At 41.9% G+C, this 27,442-nt stretch overlaps 2 protein-coding genes and 1 non-coding gene across 3 annotated transcripts in view; 2 read left to right on the plus strand and 1 right to left on the minus strand.

Moving 5' to 3' along the window:
• Lyrm1 (LYR motif containing 1) overlaps positions 1-27,442 on the plus strand; it is a 105,392-nt gene that overhangs the window by 69,714 nt on the left and 8,236 nt on the right. The gene's annotated exons all lie outside the window — the stretch shown is intronic.
• The window catches only part of Dnah3 (dynein axonemal heavy chain 3), a 170,208-nt gene that overhangs the window by 43,626 nt on the left and 99,140 nt on the right, over positions 1-27,442 (minus strand). The window contains 7 exon segments of the mRNA XM_051145144.1: positions 950-1,616; positions 3,666-3,809; positions 4,052-4,208; positions 4,319-4,442; positions 9,158-9,337; positions 10,899-11,193; positions 14,559-14,662. Of these exon segments, the coding sequence (XP_051001101.1) occupies positions 950-1,616; positions 3,666-3,809; positions 4,052-4,208; positions 4,319-4,442; positions 9,158-9,337; positions 10,899-11,193; positions 14,559-14,662 (1,671 nt within the window).
• LOC127190276 (U6 spliceosomal RNA) lies at positions 2,539-2,645 on the plus strand. Its single transcript, XR_007830768.1, has one exon. It is a non-coding gene; the product is annotated as a U6 spliceosomal RNA (small nuclear RNA).

Genomic DNA, 27,442 nt, shown 5'->3' on the forward strand with positions numbered 1-27,442 from the left:
TGTGTGGGGCTGTTTTGTTTTTTTTTTTTAATGATGGTCATTCAGGTAGTCTTTTTTTTTTTTTTTTTTTTACTAACTGCCTATAGGCACTATTGTGTCTTTGCATCCCTTAGTGGGATAGAGCCTTTCGGCTCATTTGTTCTATGCTTTAACGCAAGGCAGCTGTGTTTACATACCCACAGAAGTTGCCCATGGCTTGTTTGTGACCCCATCTCCATGTAGCCACAGACTCTTGGTTTTGTACCTCAAATTCCATTCACTATATTTAGTGTTTGGAAAAAGCATGATGCATAGGTGAAAGTGTGGAGGTCAGTGTGGCTGGAGGCCCATGAGAGGAGTCTGGCTTGAGATAAGGGTAGAGGGGACAGGGTAGTCTAGTAGGTGGCCTTACAAGATGTAGGCAGGACCGTTTTGTGCTTTGACCCTCACCCTAAGTCGGGTGTACATGTGCATGCACACAATTGTCATATCTGCAATTCAGAAAAAAAAAAAAACCTCACTCTGGATTAACAGATCAGAAAATCTAGAATTAACAAGAACAGGCAGAGAAAAGGACAGTGCAGAGATGAGATCCGTATGTGACAACAGTGGCTTAGCTAACACGAAGGCAGGAGGGACAGAGAAAGGCAAAGATGAGAGAAAGCTGAAGCGCATCCTCTGGGCTTATGGTTAGTTTGGCAATGTCATTCACAGAGAACAGTGGGGCTCTGTGCCACGTGATAGTGCTAAACTGTGCCCTTTCTTGAAGAATTCAGAGAACTGAAGAGGTTGGAACAGGCTAGCCTGATTTGTTTAGGGAAAGATTGAGAAAAATTGCCAGAGGAAATGCAAATGGTGACTGTTAGTTGGTGCTTGCTTAGATCAGTTTTGGAGTCGGTGAAGGAGATACCAAGATCACCCTGCAGACTCCAGAGGACCAAGGGCAGACAGACTTTTAAGGTCTTCTCACCAAGAACAATGTGAAGGTTCTTTCTCACTCTCTCAATAAAGAAGTTGTACATGGACAAGGGAGTGGCTTCAATCTTCTCTCCTTCTGTCCTGGCTGCAGTCTGCATCTTCTCCACAAGGTCCGCCTTCTCATCAGCTGGGAAGATATTGGGCACATCCCCTGTGTTCAGGAGCATGTTGATGTCCTCTACAAATGACTCGTCCTTGATCTGGTTGTCAGAGAAGAGGAACACAGTGCTCTTAGTGGCCACTCCAGACTGCAGCATTATCTTCTTCACGTCCTCTCTCCAGTCACTGCCTGTGTAGTTCTTGGTGATCTCGATCTGGTACAGCTCATAGGAGTTCATGAACGTGGACAGTTTGGTGGCGCTCTGACGCCCACTGCCCCCGATGCCCACCAGGAGCAAGTGGCCTTTGTTCTGCTTCAGGACTCTGCAGATTCTGGAGATGTGCTCGATGGCAAACTTGAACATGACCAAAGACATGGGGGCCTTGCTGATGCTGTTGAACTCATCCAGGTAGTATTCCATTACCCCTGTGAGGACTTTCAGGTCAGTGATTTCATCGTAGATTTTTGTGTCACTTTCTGGCTTCAAAAAGTCCCCGAAGAAGAGGCTGCGGATGTTATCGTCAACTATCTTCCCCGAGGGTGATAAGTGGATGAGCACCTGTGGGAAAGGTGTGTTTCAGTTGGGCCCTTCGCCAGTGGCCCAGGCTGGCTGCGAGTAGTAGGGAAAGAGGGAATGGGAGACCTGCCTCTTTTTCCTGAGTCCATCAAACCATGGCTCATCAATAGAAAAAAATAAATAAATATAAAATGTGTATGTGATGGTTTGATGAAAGAACAGTAAATCAGGTGTGAGTGGGGCTAGAGAGCTGGCTGAGTGGTTAAGGGCACCCATAGCTCTCTAGAGGTATCAAGTTCAGGTTTTGGTGGCCACATCAGACAGCTCACAATTGCCTGTAACTTCAGCTGTAGGAGAGCTGATGCCCTTTTGTCGCCTCTGAGGGCACCGTACTCATATGTATATACCCATATACAGAATATATTTTATATAAATATAGATACATATATAATACATATATATTATTAATATATGTTTAATTAAAATTTGCATATGTGTATGCCATGTGTGTGTGGGTACTCTCAGAGGCCAGAAGAGGGTGTCAGGTCCCTTGGAGCTGTAGTTACAGGTGACTGTAAGTTGCCTGATGTGGGTGTTGGGAGGCAAACTCCGCAAGAACAACAGGTGCTTTTAACCATTTATCCAATTCCCCAGTGCCTGACTATTGTTTTTGTTTGTTTTTAGGCAGAGTCTAGCTGGGTAACCTTGGCTGGCCTGGAACTAACTACGTAGATTAGGCTGTCTGTGAGCTCGCAGAAATCCTCCTGAAATTAAAGGAGCGCACCACCAAGCTCAGCTTCATATACACATACACATACATACATAATTTAAAATAGTAAAAGCAGAGCTCTGTGAGGTCAAAGCCAGCCTGGTCTACTAAGTGAGCTCCAGGCCAGTCAGGGCCACACAGTGGAACTCTGTCTCAAAAAAACAAAATGAAACAGAACAGATGACTCACAAAGGAATGCTTGTTCCTGCAGCACATATACCAGAACTGTAACAGCACGGAGAAGATTGGCATGGTCCCTGCATAAAGATGGCATGCAAGCTTCTGAAGTATTCTGTATTATTATCTTTAAAAATCACTGGATCCTTGCAAAATAAAACTAACTTGTTTTTTAAAAAAAGAAAGAAAGAAATTTTTAAAAAGTGTGAGCCAGGTGTAGTGTCATACCACCAAGGAGGTAGAGTCAGGAGGGTCACAAGTTCCAGGCTGGCAAGACTCTGTTTTAACAAACAAACAGACAAGAAAACAAGCCAGCAGCAACAACAACAACAAAAGAAGGAGGAGGAGCCAGATGAAGAGGAAGAGCAGGCCAATGTGGGCCAATTTGTTATCCTCTGAGGTGCTAACTATTGGTGTTCAGCACAGAAGGTCCCATGGAAGACAGTGGATGGATGGCATCATCCCCATGGTTGGGCCTGTACCAAACAGAGGTGTGGGTGATAGCCCTGCTCTCTGCTCTGCCTTAGAGTAGGAGCTGAGATGTTTCCTCCTCCTGAGATGAGGACCTGTCAATTCCTCTGCTCTCGGCCTCCAGATGCAGTATAAAACAAGTTTTCCCTGGGGAAACAATAGTTGCTTGGCAAAGTGAATTAAGATGCAAGTATATAGGTTTAAAGTCACTTTCAAAATAGGAAAAAGAAAATGTCACAACTATGTGGCACTGGCTTTTTTTTCTTTTTTCTTTTCTTTCTTTTTTTTTTTCCTGAATTTTGCCAGGGTTTTGGTCAAATTTTTATGTTTTTGTCAAAAACATGATTTTTTTGTGTTGGTCAATTTTATGCTTTGGTCAAAAATTTGTTTGCCTCCCCAAATCCAAATCCACTTAATCACTGAGCAATTTCTCCAGTTCCTTAATTTAAAATAAATGACATGATACATTCACCATTTTGAGTACGCTGAAACATGTGTCGTCACAGAAGTGGAGCAGAATTGGACCAAGTAAAAGAACAAGTCAAATGGCTGATGTATATGCCCTGTCCCGTGATTTAGAAGAAGAGTGGTGAGCCTCCACTGAAAGTGGAATCCAGAGTCTGAAACTAATGCAGGCCCATTTCTGGGGCCGATGCTTCCAGAACAAGGCTTACCTTCTCCATGGTCTGCTTGAAGCAATTGGAGGTGGTTTCCTTTACCAGGTTGAAGAAAGTCTGCCTGTCGTCATTGTCAATCAGACGGTCATAGAAGACTCGGTAAACCTCATGGATCCAAAGCCGGATAAACTTTTCCAAATCCTAAAGGCCAGAGTCAGTCATTTGAATGTATTAAGGATGGTACTTGTGGTGATGGTTCCCAAAAAGACTCTAAATCTTGGGGTTGGATGTGAGAATAAATAAGATAATGGGTAGAAAGACTGTGCCATGCACACATGGAGAACAGAGCTGGTGGTTAGTAAAAGCCTATTATACTACGTTGTCAGTACACATCCAGGAATATTGCCAAAAGATTTTTTGAGACAGCAACAGTAGCAGCTGACCTGCAGGTGGGTGTGGGGGCACAGAAGTACACCCTGGATCACCCGTGAGAAATCCCGAAGGTTAAAGACATAATGTGACTTGGAGGGAGTTGGCAAGAAGGTCTCCACTGCAGCTCTGTAAATTGTCTGAGTTGCGTGGACCAGCATCTTTCCATACCTCGGGAGGAAGGGGGAGGCAGATCAGTCACACAGTCAAGCAGAAATGAGGAGCCTCCCCTCCCCCGCCTCCGCCAGGTCAATAACCAGGAAGCCATGGGAACGTCTTACCGTAAGAATATGACATCAAACCCTTTCCCAAAGTGCCAGTCGGCGATAGAACTGAAAATCTTGGTTAAGATGTCATCTTCAAAGGCGTTGATGGAAACAATGTTCAGATGGCGAGTGAACCGTCCTGGAAACACAGAGACATTTGAGTTTGCACACACTTCACAGACCTAGTGGAGAGAGCAGAGTCAGTTTCCCTCTGCCCTCATGTTCTACAGCCCTGCTGTCCAACATGCCAGCCTCTAGCCACATGCAGCTACTTACCCTCAACTTTAACTTATCATCACATCAAGAATGGGCTTCCCCAGTTTCACTGGTCACCTGAGATGTTCTCAGTAGCCACGAGTTGTTTGCTCAGTGCGAATACAGACTACCTCCACCATCCGCAGAAGTGACGCTAACACTGACCCCTGCCCCCCTCACCCCCGCACACAAGATTATTTTTATTTGTAAGATTTTACTTTTATTTACTTATTTTGAAATTTGTTTTTCTTATTTTATGTGTATGCATGAATGTATGCACTCTGTGCGTTACCTGGTGCCCTGAAGTCCAAGGGTACAGGATCCTTAGATACCGGAGTTCCAGAGAGTTGTGAGCAATCATGTGGGGGCTGGGAATCAAAGCCAGATCCTCTGAAAGAGCAGCTAGTGTTCTTGACTGCTCCAGACCTTACTTTTATTTTATTTCATGTTTTTATTTTAAATTTGTTTATTTAAGTAATTTATTCAGATTACATCTCAGTTGTTATCCCTCACTTAATCTTCCTGTTCTCCCCTCCCTCCCTCTTTCATTCTATTACCCTCCCCTAGGTTTGTGACTGAAGGGGACCTTGTCCTCCACTGTAAGATCACAGTCTATCAGGTCTCTTCCTGGTAGCCTGCTTACTCTTCCTCTGAGTGTTACCAGGTCTCCCCACCAAGGGGAAGTGGACAAATAGGGGGCACTAGAGTTCATGTCCGAGTCAGACTCCGCTCTCCACACAATTGTGGAGAATGTGCTGTCCATTGGCTAGATCTGGATAGGGGTTCTAGGTTTACTGCATGAATTGTTCTTGTTTGGTACAGTAGTTTGAGCAGACCTGCCTGGGTCCAGATCCACCAGCCTTGATGGTCTTCTTCTTCTGGTTTGTTTGTTTGTTTGTTTTGTCTTGTTCTGTTTTGTTTTCAAGACAGAGTTACTCTGTGAGGCCTTGGCTGTCCTGGACTCACTTTGTAGACCAGAATGCCCTCGAATTCACATTGATCCACCTGCCTCTGCTTCCCAAGTGCTGGGATTAAAGGCATGTGCCACCATTACTGGCTTAGTGGTCTTCTTGTAGGTTTCTAGTACCCTATGGATCTTTCTATTTCCCCAGTCTTTCTTATCTGGAGTCCCAATAGGAAGTCCCAGTATCTATCCCAATCTCCGGCTAAGGGAAGACTTTCAGGGGATATCTCTGTTGGGCTAGTGTCCAATTATAAGTGAGTATATAATAGGTATATCTTTCTGGGTCTGGTTTAACTCACTCAGGATGATCATTTCTAGTTCCATGCATTTTCCTGCAAATTTTAGGATTTTTTTGTTTTTAATAGCTAAGTAGCATTCTATAGTGTTAAAATACCACAGTTTCTTTATCCATTCTTTGACTGAGGGACATCTAGGTTGTATCCAGGTTCCGGCTATTGCGAATAAGGCTGCTATGAACATGGTTGAGCATATGTCCTTGTTGTGTGGTGGAGCATCTTCTGGGTATATTCCAAGGAGTGGAATAGCTGGGTCTTGAGGAATCCCTATTCCCAGTTTTCTGAGAAAGCACCAGATTGATTTCCAATCTAGACCTTACTTTTAATTATGTTTCTATGCATGTCTGTGTATGAGTCTGTGCATATACGAATGCTGGGGTCTGAGAACTCCACAGGGGAGCCCCTGGTGTGAATGCCCAACAAGGAAGGTGTGAACTGCCCAAAAAGGGTCCCAGGAGTTGAACTCAGGACATCTGTAAGAACAATGTTTGCTCTTAACTGATGAGCCATCTCTTCAGCCCCACAACATTATTTTTAAAAACTAAAGGAAATACTTGATTACTGCAGAATAGCCAAATAATTTAAAGTATCTCTTTTTTTTTCTTTTCAACTCTTTTTTAAATTTTTTAATTTTACTTTATTAATTTATTATTACATCTCAGTGGTTATCCCATCCCTTGTATCCTCCCATTCTTCCTTCCCTCCCATTTTCCTCTTACTCCCCTCCCCTATGACTGTGACTGAGGGGGACTTCCTCCCCTTTTATATGCTCATAGGGTATCAAGTCTCTTCTTGGTAACCTGCTATCCTTCCTCTGAGTGCTACCAGGTCTCCTCATCCAGGGGACATGGTCAAATATGGGGCATCAGAGTACATGTGAAAGTCATACCCCATTCTCCACTCAACTGTGGAGAATGTCCTGTCCATTGGCTAGATCTGGGTAGGGGTTCGAAGTTTACGGCCTATATTGTCCTTGGCTGGAGCCATAGTTTGAGCGGGACCCCTGGGCCCAAATCTGCCTATCATAATGTTCTTCTTGTAGGTTTCTAGGACTCTCTGGATCCTTCTACTTTGCTATTCTCCCATGCTTCTCTCATCTAGAGTCCCACTAGGATGTCCTCCCCTCTGTCCCAGTTTCCTGGTAAGTGAAAATATTCATGGGACATGCCCCTTGGGCTAGTAAGTATCTCTTTCACTGACTTCCCTCTCTGTTCACAAGTTAGCTGCCACTTGCTAATCCGCCCTTCTCAGATTTGTGATCCCCTTGCTTCCTCCAGCTTTCTCTTGCACTGCATTTCCAGGTTGGTTCTCTGTCAGGGCCTGTCACTGTCTAGGGTTGACAACTACTAACCATTAGGATTTTGAGAATTGGGGCTCTGTAAACTGGACTCATTGTACCTATCATTTAACAAGTTTATAAGTTTTTAAATTTTTGTTCTCCCATTGTTTGCAATTATATAAGGATTTGGGAAGAGCCAAAACTTGGAGTGCCATTACCGCTGCCACTTTTCTCAAAATCCCTCCTTCAGTTCATGTATATGTATATGTATATACATATATATATATCACATATACATGTCAAGTCAAGTATATGTAGTTTCTGTGTACTGCCTACACATATAATTCATACATATTAACATGCACATATGGGGACTTGAAAATTGACTCAGTGGTTAAGAGTACTGGGCTGCTCTTCCAAATGACCCAGGTTTGATTCCCAGCACCCATAAATATAAGAATACATAATAAAAAATATAAAATACACAATATATATTTATTGTTAAAAAAGTAATAGTTGACTGATTTTTGTGTGTCTCTGTGTGTTTGGTATGCATGTGCTCATATATGTGTGCATGTCTGTTTGTTATGTATTTGTACATGCATGGATGTATGCGTATGTATTTTGCATGCCTGTGTGTGTGTGTGTGTGTGTGTGTGTGTGTGTGTGAGAGAGAGAGAGAGAGAGAGAGAGAGAGAGAGAGAGATGTACTTGTACATAGAGGTGTGTACACATGTGTATACGGGCACTTGCATATGTGTATATGCATACATGTGGAGGTAGAATGCTATTTTCTAGGTTGCTGATCTGGGGCCATTGGTAAGTATGTGAATTTGAGAACATCTTTCAGTGTTTTGATGAAAAAATAGTACTGAACATAAATTTCTGCTTTCTCTGTGTTGGCCAAGCAGGCTATTTGTTGCCATGTTCTCAATCACTGTGTTCTCAATAGCCTTAGTATATTACTTTGCGCATCAGTTTCTCCATCTGAATACTAATAACTGGCAATTATAAGCTAGATTATTGATTCCCAACTGAATCCAGTTTCACTAAAAATCAGCACTGGGGGCTATAGAGATGGCTCTGTAGTTAAGAGTATTTGTTCTTGGGGAGAACTCAGAGACTTATAGCTGTCATAACTTCAGTTCCAGGGGATCTGGTGTTCTTTTCTAGTCTCCATAGGCACCAGGCATACATGCAGTGCACATACATACATATGTACATACATACAAGCAAAACACTCATGCACATACAATAAAAGCAAGTCTTGAAAACATCAGCCTCGAATGTAATCCTTCCCCCAGTGATGGATTACAATAGACACAAGAGTGCTCTGCCAACCATGAGTGTGCCTGGCATCCTCTCCCACAGCTAATAACAGTGACTCAGCTTCTTTCCCATGTGACAACATTGGCTACTCCTCATTTCTTCAGACTTCTGGATAAAAATTAAGACCTGATTCCTCAGATCGCCTTAACTTCCTGAGAGGACCCAGAGAAGAGCAGAACACTGTTACCTTACTCCATTCAAACACCTCAGAAACCCACTTAGCTCCCTCCACCTGGCACTCCCTGAGCATTCTCGGAACATGGACGCTCTCACTGGACCCAGTACGGCACTGGAGCTCATTTGACCACACACAAGCTCCTGGCAGTTGTCAAATGCTAGGCTTTGTGAAAGAAGCTTTTCAGAGCTCCTCTTTGTGATTGAACTTGAAAATTGCCCATTGCTATGTGTTTCAAACATGCAGTCCTGTCTGACAAGCTCCCTCTGGAGTCAAGGTTCCTTGCTCAGATCCAAGGCAAATACAGCCCCATAGCTCCTCTTTTATATGGCACCCCTTTTTTTGATGACTAGAACAAGGATCCTCACAGACTCTTGTCATCTTCCCAACCCACTGCATACAACTTCCAACATGAAGTCCAGAGCCAACCCCAATCTTCCCAGCTGTGCACAAAGGCAAGCTCCACAGTCTCTCCTGTCAGAAGGTTCTGAAGCAATTCATCCACAGTGGCCAGCAGGAGAGTAGAGAGAGGTATAAACCCTCTTCCTAGACATACCCGTGATGTCATTCCTTCCTCCACCAGGGGGGCCCATGGCAGTCACCAGCAGAACATCCACAATGTCCAGCCTGTTCGTGTCTTTCTTGTCAAACCAGTAGCCGTGGTCAATCCATTGTCTCAGCAGTTCGATGGGGGGCTGGGCTCCATACACTTCTTTGGCTGGCATGTTAAGGTCATCTGTAGATGGAAGCCATAACCATACACACTGTGAGTCCACGGGATCCTCTGGCTTTACGGGGGGGGGGGTCACCAATGACTGTTTCCTCCATGAGAAAGTCTGTTTCCAGTGACCCCACTCCCATTCAAGATCCAGTCAATAGACATCATGACCAGATGGGAAAGTGTTTTCTTTGGTTTAGACTTTGCTGTTTTATTGAAGTCTCTGCTCATTATGGCTGTAGGATACATGGGCTGACATAAATAGATGAGCATTTAACTTTTCCTCACTTTCCTTAAATACTTTAACTGGTAAGCATATGATAGGGAGGGGCCTGCCAAAAGTTTCTTTTTGTTTGTTGTGATTTCTGGCTTGAGATGGTGGCTCACTGTATTGCCTAGGCTTATCTTACACACTGTAGACATGTGTCTGCCAGCTAATGTGTAATTCTCAGTGGTTATGGGGATTGAACCTAGAGCAAATGTAGTACTACTGAGTAAGAACCCCTCTTCCTGAATGGGCACCAGATCAACATGTAATAGCTGAATTCTAGTGGGGACGAGGATTTGAACTAGGGCCTTTCATGGGCAAACTCAAAATGGCAAGGGTGGGCTACAGGTTCTCGTAAGTGCAAGAATGTTTTCCTCCTGGAACACATTGCTCGGTCTGGGCACATAGGAGACACTGAGTCCCATGAAGGCTCTCTTCATTTTTCTTCAACAAATATCAGTTTGTGTCACTCACCATTTTAGGAGCTTTTGACAAATTAACTCATTTAATGCACATATGACATAAAGGACATAGCATTACTTGTGAGTTAGACAAGAGGAACAGACTATAAGACCAGGGAGGCTAAGCCAAACTATACCTAGGGTTGAAAATTGATATAGGAACCCTGTTTGGTTTGGGTGTAGGACTTAAACCGGTTTTGGATATATCATAAAAATAGGATGGGAAACCTGAATGAAGAGGTAAAAAAGAAAAACAAGTAAGATTCTTGATTTTCAGGAGATGATATAAATATAACCGTGAAATGTATATTACTAATACATGAGTTTAAAATACAGGGCATAAGATGACACAAGACAGGAGTAAGGCTTTATGAATACCTCCTGGGTCAGCAGCCAGCCTAGGACAGCCATAATGAGTATTGATCTCATGTGGTCTGAAGTCCAAACAGGAAAAAAAAAAAAAAAAAAAAAAAAGAGGAAGTGCTTTGTACAAAAGGGAATCTTGAGAAAAAGCCTATATTCTTATTCACAAACTTTTTCTAAGCAACTATTCTGTTCCTTCATTTAGTGTAACTCACTCCTCTGATGCAAATGGCCACAAAGGGGTCAGAGTTTAGCTGCCACCACCTCCATCTCCTAGAAATAGTTCATTACAAAGAAGGAAAAAGGAAAAGCAAAAAGGAGAGACAGGAAAGACGGAAGTAACAAAGGAGAGAGGGAAGTGGGAAGTGAGAAGAAAACACAGTGATGGAAGAAATGCTAAGTCATCACTGCCAAGAGCTGCAAAGCTTTGGCTTGCTGCAGCCTGGACACACGAATGTGGTCTACACAGACACAAGGCAATCCTTACCTACGAACACCACTGCCTTCTTCCCTATGGGAGGCCCAAAAAGGCCTTTCCTCCGGCGGTCCAGCTTAGCCATGATGATATCCTGGGTCTGATTGGCTGAAGTTCTGGCAGAGAAATTGATGACGTTGGGCAAGAAGATATTTTTGGGAAGGTGCAGGAGGAAGTTGTTGGTGATGGCTGATTTGCCGGTGCCTGTGGGACCCACAAACAGTATCGGGATCTCGTGGTCCAGGTAGATTTTTAAGAAGAAGGACTGCCGGGCTGTCTCCATTGTCGGGATGATGAGGTCTGACACCTGTTTCACAGAGACACAAGAAAATCTCGGTCCTGGACCAGGAGGGTAGAACCATGGGACTCAAAGGATCTGGGTTTGAAATGTAGCGTCATTCTTTACTATCTCTATGACCTTGAGCAGACATTTACCCATTCAAGGGACCTCAGTTTCAATTCTGAAATGGGGACAATCATGACATTTAATACACAGTTTGCTAAAGATCAAATGGGACCAAACAAAAATGAGTGCTTTGTCCCTGTTTTGTAGGAAGCAGAAGCACAGCAGATCTTCAATAGGAAGTAAGTGGAAAGGCAGGGATTTGAGTTCCGGCTTGTCTGATTCCAAAGCCTACTTTTGTTTTGTTTTTCTGTTTTTTTTGTTTTGTTTTTTGTTTTGCTTTTTTTTTTTTTTTTTCAAGACAGGGTTTCTCTCTGTAGCCTTGGCTGCCCTGGACTTGATATGTAGACCAGGTTGGCCTCAAACTCACAGCAATCTGCCTGCCTCTGCCTCCCTGAGTGCTGGGATTCAAGGTGTGTGCCACCAAGCTTGGGTCAGAGCCTACATTCTTAATACTAAACTACCATAAAAACCAGTAATAAGGGCCAGTGCCTAGCTTCTATCTCTGAGACTTGCTTTCAACCAGTTAGTCAGCCTTGTCTCAAGATCCACCTCCCATGTGCCACCTGTTCTGGCTCAGAAGGGTTAGGTGTGTTATGGAAATCTCCAAAAGACTCATGCATTAAAGGTTTGACTCCAACGTAGAGAAGTGGGGATTTTGTGAACTAGATGCTGAGGGCTTTGACTCCATCACTAGGATTAATCCCTTGATGAGTTCATGGCTCACTGCTTTATTAGAAGTTGGTAGATACAAGAGATAAGATTCACTGGAAAGGGTAGAGGGGTCTTTGGGGCATTTTTTTTCCCAGGGCCATATTCTGTCTCTGTCTTCTTTTTTACTTTCTGCTTCCTAGGTGTCATGAAGTGAGTCAGTTTTCTCTGCCAAGCCCTTCTACAGAAATTTTATGTCTGTGGTGATGGGGCCAAGTGAGCATAACATAAAACCATGAGCCAAAGTACAGCATTTCCTCCTCTGAGCTGACTCTCAGACATCCTGCCACAGTGGCACAAAGCTGATGCCCAGTGGGCCCGGGACTTGTCACAGGTTCATTTTGCTCAACAGTGAGATTCTGGGTTGTTAGACCCATACTCACTGAATTCCTCACTTTTTTTCAATATGAGGATTGAATATGTCCTTCCTGGGCCCCAGATTCTACCTGGATTTGGAGACCTCAATCACAGCTTCTGGAATCCTTACTACTTTGGGTAGAATATCTTACCTAAGTTTGCATTCTCTGAGCCCAAACCCTGTAATCAATCATTTTGTCACAAGGGATGAGAAGATGTATATTATATGTAGAGGTCTCCTTGCATCATATCTAGTTTGATTTTATTTTTTATGTGCATTGGTATAAGGGTGTCAGAGCCATTGGAACTGGAGTTACAGACAGTTGTGAGCTGCCATGTGGTTGCTGGGAATTGAGCCTGGCTCCTTTGGAAGAGCAGACAGTGCTTTTAACTACTGAGCCATCTCTCTAGCCCTCACGTCTAGTTTGAAAATGGGTCATGACCTTGAGCTGCTGTATCGTGTGGCACCGGGGACACCATTCATGCTGTAGTTTGTGACTGTTGCTTCCAAAAAACCAAACTTGAGCTAGACTTGAGTGCCACTGAATCTAGGCAGCTTGGAAGCCCTTGCAAACAAAAGCTTGGCTTCTTTTGAGAAATAATTTGGCTAAATGAGAGGAAGTAAGAGGGTATGGTCAGGAAAGCAGAGAAGAGAACAATCAAGTCCAGTGAGAGGGTGCAACCAAGGATGTTATGCCTGTATCATCCAGAAGCCTTCCCTGGAACCCTCTGAGGCAGATGATAAAACGGGCTGCAAGATAACATTCTCCAGGAAGCCACTTGGCCAGTTAGTGATATGAATGCAAATTCAAGGCTCCTCTTTTACAGCCCAGATCAGGAACTCAAAGCCAGCTGGATTCACCCAGTGTTATTTTTAACTACTCTAACAATTGTTTGACAAGGGGAAAATACCCACTGGAGCTGAGAATACTTTCCACACTGGGCTGTTGTCCATATGAATTTAGTACAATTTCAGATCCCTTGATTTCAGGCAACAGAGCTGTAAAAGGACAATTAAAGCTGAGGACCTCAGTACTGGGGTTTCTTTCTAGCACCCAGCACCTGGTGTGTGTGTGTGTGTATGAGTGTGAGTGTGAGTGTGTGTGTGTGTGTGTGTGTGTGTGTGTGTGTGTGTGTGTGTGCGCGCCCTAGGAGCAGCACAGAGTCATCCTGCATACAGCATCCTTGTGAATGCAGTTGCCGTCCTGTGTGGTATCTGACTTGTCAATATCCTCACATTTCTATCCATCATGTAAAACCCTACTCAGAAGATCTGCACAGTCACCTCAGAAAGATGAATAATATTCACTAGGTTATACAAATGGAAGTACAAGAGTGTTTATTTTGTATCTTCTCTTTAGATATTTATGCACTAGTCACTATCCAGGAAATTCACTGATTAGAACCTGTCTTTTGAGTTCTGATGGAGGAAACCTTTCTCTGAGGATACAAAGCTGGTTTCTTAGGCTTTGATGACCAACAGAGAGTTAGGATGCAGTGGATAAGGACAATAATCAAAATAGCAATGGATGCCCATCTAACTCCTACTGTGTGCCACGTGGGCCTTGTGGTGGTTTGAATATGAGTGGCTCCATGGACTCACGTGTTTGAATACTTGGCCATAGGGATGGCACTGCTAGAAGGTGGAGCCTTATTGGAGGAGGTGGCCTTGTTAGAGGAAGTGTGTCACTGTGGAAGCAGGCTTGGAGGTCATATATGTTCTAGCTACACTCAGTGTGGCACTCAGTCTCTCCTGCTGCATGCAGATCAAGATGTAGAACTCTTGGCTCTGTCTCGAGTACCAGGTCTGCCTGCAGGCTGCCATGCTTCCCACTGTGACGATAATGGACTAAACCTCTGAAACTATAAGCCAGCCTCAATGAAATGTTTCCCTTTATAAGTGTTGCTGTGGTCCTGGTGTCTCTTCACAGCAATGGAGCCCTGACTAAGGTAAGGTGTGTGCACTACCTTCAGTATTGGTGATCATGCTTTATTTCTTTCTTCTGTCTTATTGTTGGGTAAATTAAGGTGGGGAGCTTGAAGCCTATGTAAGGAATCTAGCTCTCTCTAGTATTAAACTCTCCACTCTTGAGGGTTTGATCTTTGCAAAGCAGTCCGTGGAAATGCTCACAGGGAACTGGCAGTTCTTCTTCCTGGAAGGGTACTTTGGAAATTTCCAGAAACCACAGCATTTCCTTTACCTTTGCATTCGCAGGGATAGTTTCCTCCTCCTTGGTGATATATTCCGTCCATGCATTCCAGTGTCCACCACCTTGTTTGAGGAAGTAAAAATCATAGATGCTTCCTGTATTCAAAGAAGTAAAACATGTCATTAGCACACTAAGATTAAAGTTCATATTTGAGGAATTTGACTGCCCTAGCTGTAGGCATCTAAAGCACCAGTCTTGGCATAATTGTGGTGACACTTACCTTTGCTAGTAACTACAAACTGGAGCAAAGAGTTTAAAAGATCAATGTCTTTATTATCCATATAAAATGATAAGTAAAGATTATGTAAATTATTCTTGTTTTTGTTCTTTGGGACAGGAACCTGCTCTGATTTAATGTTCAGTTGCATTGAACTTGGACTCTCTATGTAGGCGAACTGAGCTTACAGCTTGTTTTTTTAAAAGTACGTGCATTTGTTTACTTACTTGGTGGAGTGGGGCATGTCACAGCATGTGTGTGGATGCTGAAGGACAATTTATGGAAGTCCATTCTTTCTTTCCACTATGTAGGTCCCAGGGGTCAAGCTCAGGTTGTCAGTGGTGGCAGCTATCTGGCCAGCTCCATATCTTTGAATTTGTGAGCCTCCTCCCTCAGCCTCCCCAGTATTGGGATTACATACTCAGCAATACTATTCCCGTCCCTCTCCTCCCCCCTCCATATGTTGTGTGTAATGTGTGTACTTGTTAGTGTGAATATATGCATGTGTGCAAACAGGTATGTATACAGAGATGTGCTTGTGACTATGGGAGTCAGCGTTGATGTCACGTGCCTTCCTTAGTAGCTCTCCACCTTTAGTTTTTGGAGACAGAGCCACTCATTGAACCTGAAGCTCACTGACTCTGACAAACTGGCTAGCTAATGAGCTCCGGGAATCTCCCTGTCTCTGTGCCCTCAGCACTGGAGTTACATGTGTGTACCATTGTACTGGCATTTTATATAGATTCTGGGGATTCAAACTCAGGTCCTCAAGCTTGGAGGCAGGTACCTTATTGACTGAGCCATCTTCACAGCTTCCCCCCACTCCAAGCCAAACTTTTCTTAATAATAATAAAAGCAACAAGTTTTAAATAACAAAAAAGAAAGTAACAAATCACTCTAAATCTTTGTTGTATAACAATTTCCTCCCAGATAAAACCTCTACTTTGGAGGGAAGCTCATTAAGAGATAGGATTGTTCTAAAGGGAGGGGAAACAGTTTATCCTGCATCAAAATTCCTTCAGCTCAGGAAGTAAACAACTCAAAGGCTTCAGGAAGTCCCTGAAACCAGCTAGATACTGTAGGTCCCTTCCTTTCCATGTATATATAAGCAATAAGGACTGCTGAGAGACAGATTTAGACTAACTGAGCTTCCTGAGAGAGGCTCAGACCAACCAAGGTACCTGGAAGGGATACTCTGTGGGCTGTTCCACTGCCTGCATGTTGCGTACTGTGCTCCAGGTTTCCAGCTTTTGTGAACTATCACTCATGCTGGGGTGGACTTTGGTGATGCAGTTGTCTTTTAGTCATCTCCACTCCTTTAAGTAACCCTACACCCATATTCCTGTAAGAAACATCAATTGTTTGGACTCTTGTGCTCCCCTTACTTCACTCTATCATTGCCTGCTGATATGGGACAAGTAGATGCCTGATCATGTCTCACCAGGAATGGTAAGTACTACACAATAATCCCACGTGTAGAAACAAGCTTTTGAAGATAGTTCCTCAAACCCCTTTTCCAGGTGCACTAATATATTAGAGATGCAACAACGCACTGATGAGAAAGTATTTTATAAGCATGAGATCACAGAATGTAAACAATGATAAAAAATTAGTTGTGTAGTGGGAAGCCTGGAATCCTAGTATTCAGAAAACTACAACAGGAGAGTTGCCATGTTGAAGCCAGCAGGGCTACATATAAGACTTTGTCTCTGAGAAAATATGCTTAATGGTTCTTAGGTGTAGCACAAGACAATTGTGAAACAAAAGGGTCTCTTGAACTTTAGATACTCACTATAAAGATACTGGTTTCACAAAGGTGTGTGTGTGTGTGTGTGTGTGTGTGTGTGTGTGTTCACAGGTATATGCATGTCTTTGTGAGTACAGCAATGTGGAGTTAGAGGACCATGGTATGGGTTTTCAAGTCTCTTCTACATTGTATTTAAGACAGGGTTTCTCACTGGTCTAGAACTTTACCAAGTAGTCTAGGCTAGCTGGCCAGTGAGTTCCAGCAGGTCTGCCTGTCTCTGCCTCCCATATGGACCTGCCTAGGATTACAGTACCTGCTGTCACACCCAGCTCTTTAATGTGATGGATTCAAATGCCCATTATTATACTTATGAGGCACACACTTTACAAACAGAGCCATCGCTCAGCCTCCAAGGCCATTTTCTTAATTAAAACAAAAATAAAATTTGTAAGGAGCTAATATTATGCATTTAAAAGTCACTTAATACAATATTCATTATTGCACTTTTCACTGTTGTAATATTGTTGTTGCAAAATAAAATTAAATATATAAAATAAAAATATTAAAAAGGTACCACTAACTAGCTTCGATGCTCATCAACATTTAGCAACTCTTGCCTCATCCACTTCCTATCACCAACCGCCTTCTTCCCACTTCCCTTTTTCCCCCTTTCCTTTCTTTCCCCCCTTTTCCTTTCCCTCCCTTTTCCCTTCCCCCGTTTTTCCCTTCCCTTCCCTTCTTTCCTCCCCACTTCCCATCTTTCCCTTCCTCCTGAGTCCCACATTTAGCAAGAGATCTCTCTTTTTAAATGTAAACATTTGCAGCTCCAAACTTTGTCTTTGGGCTACTTTCATTCTATCTTACAAGTTTTGCTATGTTGTGTTTTAATTTATATTCAATTCTAGGATTTTCTGACCATTGATTGCCTCAATGACTCAGTCACCATTTGATAGAACTTTATTCAATCTCCATACTTTTGTTTGTGTTCTTTAGTTTCTATTGATCTCTTCTAGTCTGTTTTTCATGTCCTGTATGATCTATTGGATAGAATGTTCCATGGGGTGCTGAGAAGAGTGTGTTCTGTAGTGCTTTGGTGGGATATTATGTCTGTTAGATGCATCTGATTTACGATATGACTTAACTCAGATATCTCTATTTTTGTTGCATTGAATTGTCTTTTTTTTTTTTTTTTTTTTTTTTTGGTTTTTCAAGACAGAGCTTCTCTGTGTGTATCTCTGGCTGTCCTGGATTCACTTTGTAGACCAGGTTGGCCTTGAACTCACAACAATCTGCCTGCCTCTGCCTTGAGTGTTGGGATTAAAGGCGTGTGCCACCACGCTCAGCTGAATTGTCTATTTTTGAGGTTGGATACAGAAAGCACCCACTATTAATGGGTCACTAGTGTGACTAATCTGTTTTTATATTAGTTAGTATGTGTTTTATGAAATTGAATGTACCAGAATTTTGGTGCATACATGTTTAGAATTGTTTTAGGGTTTCTATTCCTGTGAAGAGACACCATGGCCATGGCAACTCTTATAAAAGAAAACATTTCATTGAGGCTGGCTTACAGTTCAGAGGTTTAGACTATTACTATCGTGGTGGGAAGCATGGCAGTGTGCAGGCTGACATGGTGCTGGAGAAGGAGCTGAGAGTTCTGCAACTGGATCAGCAGGCAGCAGGAAGTGCCTGAAACACACTTCCTCTGACATGGCCACACCTACTCCAACAAGGCCACATCTCCTAATAGTGCCACGCCCTATGGGTCAATGGGGGCCATTTTTACCACCACAGTGATCATCTTTATCTCGTCTTTTATTTAAAGTAGACTTTATCCTATATTAGAACATCAACAATTGCTTGTTTCCCAGTTGTCTTCGGTTGGAATACTTTTTTCACTGTTTCACATATGTTTTATGAGGTACATTTCTTGGGGGCAACAAACATGGTTTCTGTTTTTAAATCTAATCTGCTACTCTGTGTCTTTTATTGGATAATTGATATCATTAATATTCAGGATGATTACTGAATATTGGTTTTGCAACGTTTGGTGTTTTGATTTGCGTAACTGCTGTTATAGTGAGACTTACTCTTTCTCATAATCTCAAGGGTGTGCTTCTCTCTCTTCAGCCTGAATATTTCCTCTTGGCATCTTTTGTAGAGCTGGCTTAGAATTCCTTTCACCTGTTTCACTGTAGAAAGATTTGCTGTCTCCTTCACTTATGACACTTTTGTTAGGTATAGAAGTCTGGGCTGGCAGTTACTGTATTTTAGACATTGAAATGTTTTGTTTCAAGCTTTAAAACTTATGTTGGGAAATCTGTTATTCTGACAGCTTGCCTTTATGAGTAACTTTGTGTTTCCCCTTGCAGCTTTCAATGTACTTAGCTTATTTTTTATATTTCTCTTTTTCCTTTTTTATCTTTTTCACTTTAAAAATATCTGTTACTGAGAATTTAGCATGAGTTTTCTGAGGTTTCTCATCTTACACCATGGCGGTAGTAACTCCTGCTCCCTGGCCAGGGGCATTCCTCAGACCATGCTGACCCTCTACAATAGACTCTTTTTTTGTTTATTTTGTTCTTCATTTTTGGGGTCAAATTTCCTATTTTAAAGATTTTTTTTTTATCCATTGCCCACCTCTTATGTAGCTGTGATCCAACTTTTCTGTTTATTCCTTGAGAAGTCTAAGATTGTGTCAGCATTTCAGCCACTATCTTCCAGACATCCAAGTCAATCCTAAGTCTTTACAAAAATTTTGTAGTGAGCTGGAGAGATGGCTCATTGTATTACAGCACTGTCTGCTCTTCCAGAGGTCCTAAGTTCAAGTTCCAATAACCACATGGTGGCTCACAACTATCTAAAATTTTTATAGCTTTACCTCTTGCATTTAGGTCTGGTGTAATTTGAATTAAGTTATGATAAAGTAAAGGTTAAATTCATTCATTTACACATGTATTCAGTTGTACTAGCATCATTTGCAAAAAAAGATTACTTTTCCTATTTAATTATTGGGCACCCTTGTGAGAAATTAAGTCACCACAGAGAGAGGGGTGTATAGTACTTTCAGTTCCATTCAGTTAAGCTGTATTCTATCCATCATAAATTCTTGGATCATCCTCCCCTATAGGTTTTGATCTTTTAAAAACCTACTTTATTTGGGGTTCTTTAATGACTTTACTTCCCTTCCAACCCACCTACTCTACATAGGAGAGAAACAAGGTTAATAGGGACAGGAGAAATAGACCTTTTTAAGACTCAGTTTCTTGAGGTGATTCTATTTTTTATCATTAGGATTCCAGAAGACCTGTTAAACAGCAAACCAAAAATTCAGCAAAAGTGACCACAACTGCATCAGCTGGAGCCCGGAAACCTTGAATTGTTCTCTGGAGCATTTCTCTCTAGAATCATCTTGAAGTGATGAACAGCCAAGTGATGTGAAGTGATGCAAAAGTCAAAAGCCAAGCCTCTGGTTTGGGACTCATATATATATCTCCTCTCAAAGTCTGTACCAGGATGTTTATCGGCTGGCAAAGACCATGGCCCTGCACAAGGCAGTTCCTCTTCTAGCAACAAACACCATGTGCCCTCTCGCAAGTCTGTTTCCAGTGGACAAACATCACATGCCTTCACACAAATTTGTTTTATATCCCACACTTGGGGTCAAAAAACATGTTTACATCCACTATACTCTCCCTCTTACCACATATGTCCAATATCCCTGCTGTAATATAACAAAGTAAACTCTTTCCTGGGACCCGTTTATTATACCAACTTTCTAGGTTTAAGTCAAGGATCGATAGATACATGGCTATGTCTGCAAGGGTTAAGGGAAGCAGTTGCCATTCCTAAGCAATCTTAACAATGCACTTCTTCCCCCCTTGAAACTTAACCAAATTTTCTGAGTCACATTTCCTTCCCATCATAGCTAAGGTGTGCTCTACTCCCATGAGCTCAGCTCACACTCATGCCAAAATGATTCCAGAATGTGAATCCTGGTGGTTTTACTGACCTCCAGCTGGGGCCCTCCAGCATCATGATAGGGCTTTCCTGATTGTGAGAGCCTCTTGGCCTTTCTTGCAGTTGGTCACTGGTGCTACCACTCTTCTATTTTTCTTTTTTTTTTGTTTTTTTGAGACTGGGTTTTTCTGTGTAGCCTTGGCTATTCTGGACTCCCTTTGTAGACCAGGTATGTATGTATGTATGTGTGTGTGTGTGTGTGTGTGTGTGTGTGTGTGTGTATATATATATATATTTTTTTTTATTTTTTTTTTTTATTTTTTGGTTCTTCGAGACAGGGGTTCTCTGCATAGTCTTGGCTGTCCTGGAAATCACTCTATAAACCAGGCTGGCCTTGAACTCACAGCGATCCACCTGCCTCTGCCTCCCGAGTGCTGTGACTAAAGGCATGTGCCACCATGCCCAACTCTTCTACTTTTCACAGTCTACTTTTCTCTGCATTGACTACCACCAGTGAGAATTTTCAGAATTTTTGACAACTTTCTCATAATTCTCCTTACAATATCATTACATTACTAGGTTACTGAGGTAATAGGTTGAGTGATGCACCATTCTCTCTCTTCTCTCTTCTATCTCTTCTCTTCTCCTCTTCCCCTCCCCTCCTCTAATATCTTCTCACTTCCCCTCTCTTCCCTCCTCTTTCTCCCTCTCCCCATCTCTCTTTGACCACTGCTTTCCAGTGTTTGCAGAATTAAGTCACAATTCTTTCTTGAGCTATTGCTGCATTACTTTTAAACAATGTTTTTGTTGTTGATTTCATTCTATATTAAGGAAGGGAGCTTCTATGATAGCAATGAAATAACTGATGCCTATCCAGGAAACCAATGAACAGTGTACCTTATAAGATGGATGGGACATTTTTCAGTCATTATTGTGGTATTTGTAAAACTTATGTATTAAGACAGAAAATAAATTTTAAAAAATCACAGATAAGAGCAAAATCTGGTGGCAAAATTGTATCTTGGGCAGGAGATAAGTGGAGGTAAGAAGATAAAAATATTCTTGGCCAGCCTGAGCTACATACTAAGATCCTAGCTCAAAAACAGACAGACAAACAAACAAAAACAAAGGGTTGAAGCTGTAGCTCAGTAGTAGACCACTAGCCTAGCATACACAAAGGCCTGGGTTTGATCATCCATACTGTCAAAAAGTAAAAATAGAGCTTAAAAATAGACATATACCATTATGGACACTATGTAAAAGGATGATAAAAGCAGATATATCCACAGCAAAAAGTACATTTTGAAATTTAAATATGTATAACATATTAATAACATAATATAATATAACATATAATAACAAAATTAAAATATGTATGAACAAAAGATACTTTTTCATCATCATTCTTTGAGATTTTTTTTAAAATAAGAAGATGGCTGATCATGATGGTGGACGCTTTTAATCCTAGCATTTTGAGGCAGAAGCAAGTGGTTCTCTGTAAGCTTGAGGCCAGCCTGGTCTGCAAAGAAAATTCTAGGACATACAAGGCTACACAGAGAAACCTTGTCTCAAAAAGCCAAAAGAAAAAAAGAAAGAAAGAAAAGAAAAAGAGATACTAAAAGCATGTATCAATAACAAAAATTTCTCTTTCTGTTGTGCTGTTGGGCTAGTTTGTGGCTTGATTTAAGCCTAAGAGCAAAGATTTAACTAAACTGGACCTACCAGCTAGGTAATTTGGCCAGCACTGCCATTTTGCACATCTTTAAGATGGATCTGAGCTTATGCTAAGTCAGAAAATGACTCTAGGAAATGACTGGCCTCTATTTGTCAAACATTTGAAGACGCCTTGGGCACACAGGAAGGTGTCTGCCAACACCAAACTCCAAGCCTCTTTGATTCTCATTTGAATCACTTTTGTTTTCTTTGTATTGTGGCTGTCAGTCAAACTCGGGTCCAGGTGTGAGGGGAGGAAGGCAAAGAGAGCAGAAATTGAAGACAGTCAATGCTCTGTTACCACACACACTCTGCCCACCTCTGTTTTCCTCCCTGCTTGAAGAATAAAGCAAACTTTTCACACGATCTGTGACTTTTCAAGGGTCACACAATGAGAGTTGAACGGGAGAAATATAGCATCACATGGACAGATAAATCCTTGAATGACAAGGGTCTCACAGTTGATGGAAACCCAACTTTGACAGAAACCCCAAAGGGCCATGCGTGTTCCCTAAAGAATAGTCCTCAGTGTAATTGCCTTAGCATGTTGTAATATCCATCCACCCTCATGATTCCTAGATCATGAAATGCCAAGAAAGGAGCATCCCATGAAATCAGCAGGGGCTGGAGAGATAGTTCAGAGGTTAAGAGCACTGACTGCCCTTCCAGAGGACCCAGGTTCAATTCCCAGCACCTATAGCTCACAACTGTCTGTAACTCTAAGAATCTGACACCCATAGACATATATGCAGACAAAACACCAATGCTCATAAAATGAGTGTAAATTATATATTATTAAAAAAAAAAAAAAAAAAGCTGGGTGTGGTAGCACATACCCGTAATCCCAGCACTCTGGGAGTCAGAGGCAGGCAGATCTCTATGAATTTGAGGCCAGACTCATCTTCTACAAAGTGAGTCCAAAGGCTATACAGAGAAACCTTGTCTCAAAAACCAAAACCAAACGAACAAATAAACAAACAACAACAGCAAAAGAAATCAGAGATGGCTTTGCTGAAGTTTACATGTAGAAATTTAGCCCGGGGTGCTTGTGTGAAGGTTATAAAGGCATCTGAAGGGTCTTCAGGTGACTGTAAAAACGTGAGACCAAATCCAGAGACTATACATAACTGCACATACAATAAACACTAAATCCTTGGAGCGTAGGTTAGTGGCTGCCTGTGAGTGAAGAGAACAGATTAGTCGATGGAGTACCTTACTGGGTGATGGAAACAGCCAAAAAACCCGGTTGTGGTGATGGCTGCACTGGATAAGTTTACTAAAACTCACTGACTTGTTTACTTACATGGATGAATTTCATTGTATGTAAATTATGACTCAATAGTTCTTACAAAAAAAGCACACCCATTCCTGAAAGGCACACCCCTTTTGGGTTAAAGCAGGGTCTGGTTAGGAGTCTTAGTTTGTTACTATTGAGGAAGGAACAAAAGAATAAAAGAAGGATGCTGCTATTGGCAAACACTGAAAGAATCTTAGCAGAATCTCTTCTAAGTAGAAAGCAGATGAGCTGGTTGAAGAAAAATGTAATAGTTGGTATAACATTTCTGTCTTAGGGTTTCATTGCTGTGAAAAGGCACTATGACAAAGGCAACTTTATTTATTTATTTTTGGTTTTGGTTTTGGTTTTTTGAGACAGGGCTTCTTTATCTAGCCTTTGTAGACCAGGCTGGCCTCGAGCTCACGACAACCTGCCCAAGGCAACTCTTACAAAGAAAAACATTTAATTGCAGCTGGCTTACAGTTTCGAAGGTTTTGTCTATCATTATCATGGCAGGAAGGATGGAAGCAAGCACCCAGGCAGACATGATGCTGGAGGAGGAGATGAGAGCTCTACATCTTGATCCTCAGGCAGCAGCGGGAGATTGTGTGCTGCACTGTGCAGAGCTTCAGCATAGAAGACCTCAAAGCCCACCTCCACAGTGATGCACTTCCTCCAAACTAGAGCTTACAGTACTTTGGATTCATTTTAAAGATTCCTTATGAATATTATTTACTCCAGTCATAACTTAAAGCAATGACAAGATTGAAAACTACCAGGAAGAGAGTAGATATTTATCATGGGGACAAAAGTAAAGTTAGAATTTCTAAATGTTTATTCACATCAGTGACTTGAGGTGGGCCATTTTAGTCTTGCCAACAACTTTTACCTGTTTATTTCTTTTATGCGTATGTGTGTGTAGTGTATATGAATACATATGTTTATATGTGCACGTGTGTGTGTATTTGTGTGTGTGTGTACAGGTACAACTGTGCATCCCCTAAGTCGCTGTTCGAAATCATACTCACCCTTCTTACTGGTTTTGAGAAAAGCTCTCTTAATCAAATCCAGAGCTTTCCAATACAGCCAGTCTTGCTAGCCAGCTTACTCTGGGGAACCTATTTCCACCTTCTGAGGCTAGAATTACTGATGAGCTGCCACATCCACTGGGCATTTTATGTGTGTTCTGAGGATATGAGCTTCAGCCCTCTTGCTTGTGTGACAAATTCTTGAAGCACTGAGCCATCTCCCCAGCCTACCAAAGCCCATTCTGAGTCAAAGCTTCTAAGTAGTTATGACCAAAGAAGTACATGATAATGCCAGTTAACAGTGCATGCTGGCCATTCTGGTCTCTTGTGTGCAACATCAGTTGATAGTACAGAGAAAGAGGAGATGAGGTGACTAGAGTGCACATGGGTATTATGGAGGAAGTTATCTGAAAAAAGATGCAAAATTCCTAATGCTACTGGCTGTCTGGCTGTAAAGAGGAAGGAAAGACGTCATTGAAGAGTGGGCCAAGAGTAGGGTCAAAGGCAACCCATGAACCATGTCTGCAGGCACAGAGAGTAAAGGACTGAGGACTGAGAGTTGAGGGCTGAGGAAAGCAGAAAACAATATATGGAAACAAAGTATAAAGAACAGTGTGGAGGCCAACCTGAAGAGAGTATTGCTGAAGCCAACCTGCAGAGCTTATCGCTGAAGTGTCGAGAGTGTGACTCACCGGCTTCAGTAAATGGTTTGGCCTCCTTGGCAAGGTGCAAAAGATACCAATTTTAAAAAATGAAACAGGAACAGAGAAGCATAGGCAAAAAAAAAAAAGGCTTAGGTGAAATGGAAAGATGAGATCAAAAGTGAGACGTCCAGTTTACTAGGATGATGACAATGGTGATAATGATGGAAAACAGTTGATAACACTTGGCTAAGACTACTATACCATATCTACAAAAAACTCCAACACTACTATCCAACAGCATTATACTCTAGTTTGTCTTAAGTATTTTTATATGTATCTTCTCATTTAGTCCTTCCAGGAACACCACAGACTCACTCTATTATTGTTGTACATATTTTAGAACTGTGGAAACTGAGAGGGGCTAAGGAATTTGCTTCGAGTCTGCCAACTAGTAAGTGTGGGAGCCAGAATTCCAGCCCTAACTGTTTTATTCTGGAGTCTGCTTTTAACTGTTACATTAAAAAATATATCCGGAAGCAAAATACACAAAGGTTTGATTACAATTATTCAAAGTGGACAGAAGATTAATTGAAGATGAGGGTGACTGGTATTAAAGTAAAAACCCACCTCAAAAGGCCATAAAACAAAACCAAGGAAATATGATACAACTGATACAGAAGCCAGAGAATGCAACGTTCCCCTGCTGACTAAACAGAGGAATCAGATTCCAGGCAGAATGAATAAAAGGAGACCTATGTCTAGACAGAGTCTGTCAAAACAAAAAACAGAATGCAACCTGCAGCAGAGCATTAAATAAAGAACATGTGAAAAGCAAGCTACCACTATATATTCCATCCAGCCTCATTTCTAACTAAAAAGAGAAGGCAATTTAATTACATTGTTTTCAAATTTAAATGTGAATGGAATGGCAAAACACACAAGGAAAAATGGATAGAATGTCAAGAAGAAATGGGCAAATCCAATATTATAATTGGGGCAATTTGAACATCTATCAGTCAGAAAATGAGTCAGAGAATAGTTAAAATGAATAAATAACACTTACAGATCACTTCATCTGAAAACAGCAGACAATGCATTCTTACACTCACATGGAATGTTCACCATGACAAACCACATTCTTGGTTATAAAACATTTGAACACATTTAAAATAATAAATATCCCACAGTGTATACATCTTGAACATGATAGATTTAGAATAGAAACCAGTAAGAGAAAGATAACTAAAACATCTTGAAGTTATTCAAGGTTAAATGAAACTAACACACAAATAAAAAAAGTACCAAAGGCCGAGGAGATGGCTCAGAGCTCCACCACAACCAGCAATGGTGAAGACCAGAGTTCAGATTTGCAGTGTCTGTGTAATGACAGGCTGGGCTGGCAGTTGTGGTGGTCTGAATAGGAATGGCCCCCACAGACTTATCTGTTTGAATGGTTGACCCATAGAGAGTTGCACTATTAGGAGGTACGGCCTTGGAGGAAGTGTTTTGCTGTGGAAGTGGGCTTTGAAGTCATCTATTCTCAAGCTATGACCAGTGTGGCACAGTCTCCTGTTGCTTATGGATCAAGATGTAGAACTCTCAGCTCCTTCTCTAGCTTCCTAGACACTGCCATGCTTCCCGCCATGATGATATTGGACTAAACCTCTGAAATTGTAAGCCAGCCCCAATCAATGTTTTCTTTTATAAAAACTGTCTTGGTCAGCTGGGTGTGGTGGTGCACTCCTTTAACCCCAGCACTCAGGAGGCAGAGGCAGGTGGATATCTGTGAGTCCAAGGCCAGCCTGGTTTACAAAGCAAGTCAAGGATAGCCAAGGCCACAAAAGAGAAACTCTACCTCTAAAAGAGTTGCCTTGGTCATGGTGTCTCTTTCACAGAAATAAAACCCTAACTATGACAGTAGGCTGCTTGTAATTTTGTCACTCAGGAAGTAGAGGTGGGATCCCCATAGCAAGCTGGCTCGACAGACTAACTATATTGTTGTTCTCTAGACTTAAGTAAGAGACTCTGCCTCAATGAATAAGGTGACAGGGGTTGAAGAAGACAACCAACATTAACTGTGGGTCTCCATCTACATGCACACATGTACCCACAGACATACACACATGAGGAAAATGGAATCAAGAGAAATTTAAAAATATTATTACCTAAATGCAAATTAAAATGCATTTCAATACCTGTGGGATGTGATGAAAGCAATTCATAGAGGAAATTTTAGCTATGACTGTATGTATCAGAAGAAGAGAAATATCTAAAAATCAACAATGTAAGT

Source organism: Acomys russatus, chromosome 5 (genome assembly GCF_903995435.1).
Source record: "Acomys russatus chromosome 5, mAcoRus1.1, whole genome shotgun sequence".
Classification (NCBI taxonomy): Eukaryota; Metazoa; Chordata; class Mammalia; order Rodentia; family Muridae; genus Acomys; species Acomys russatus.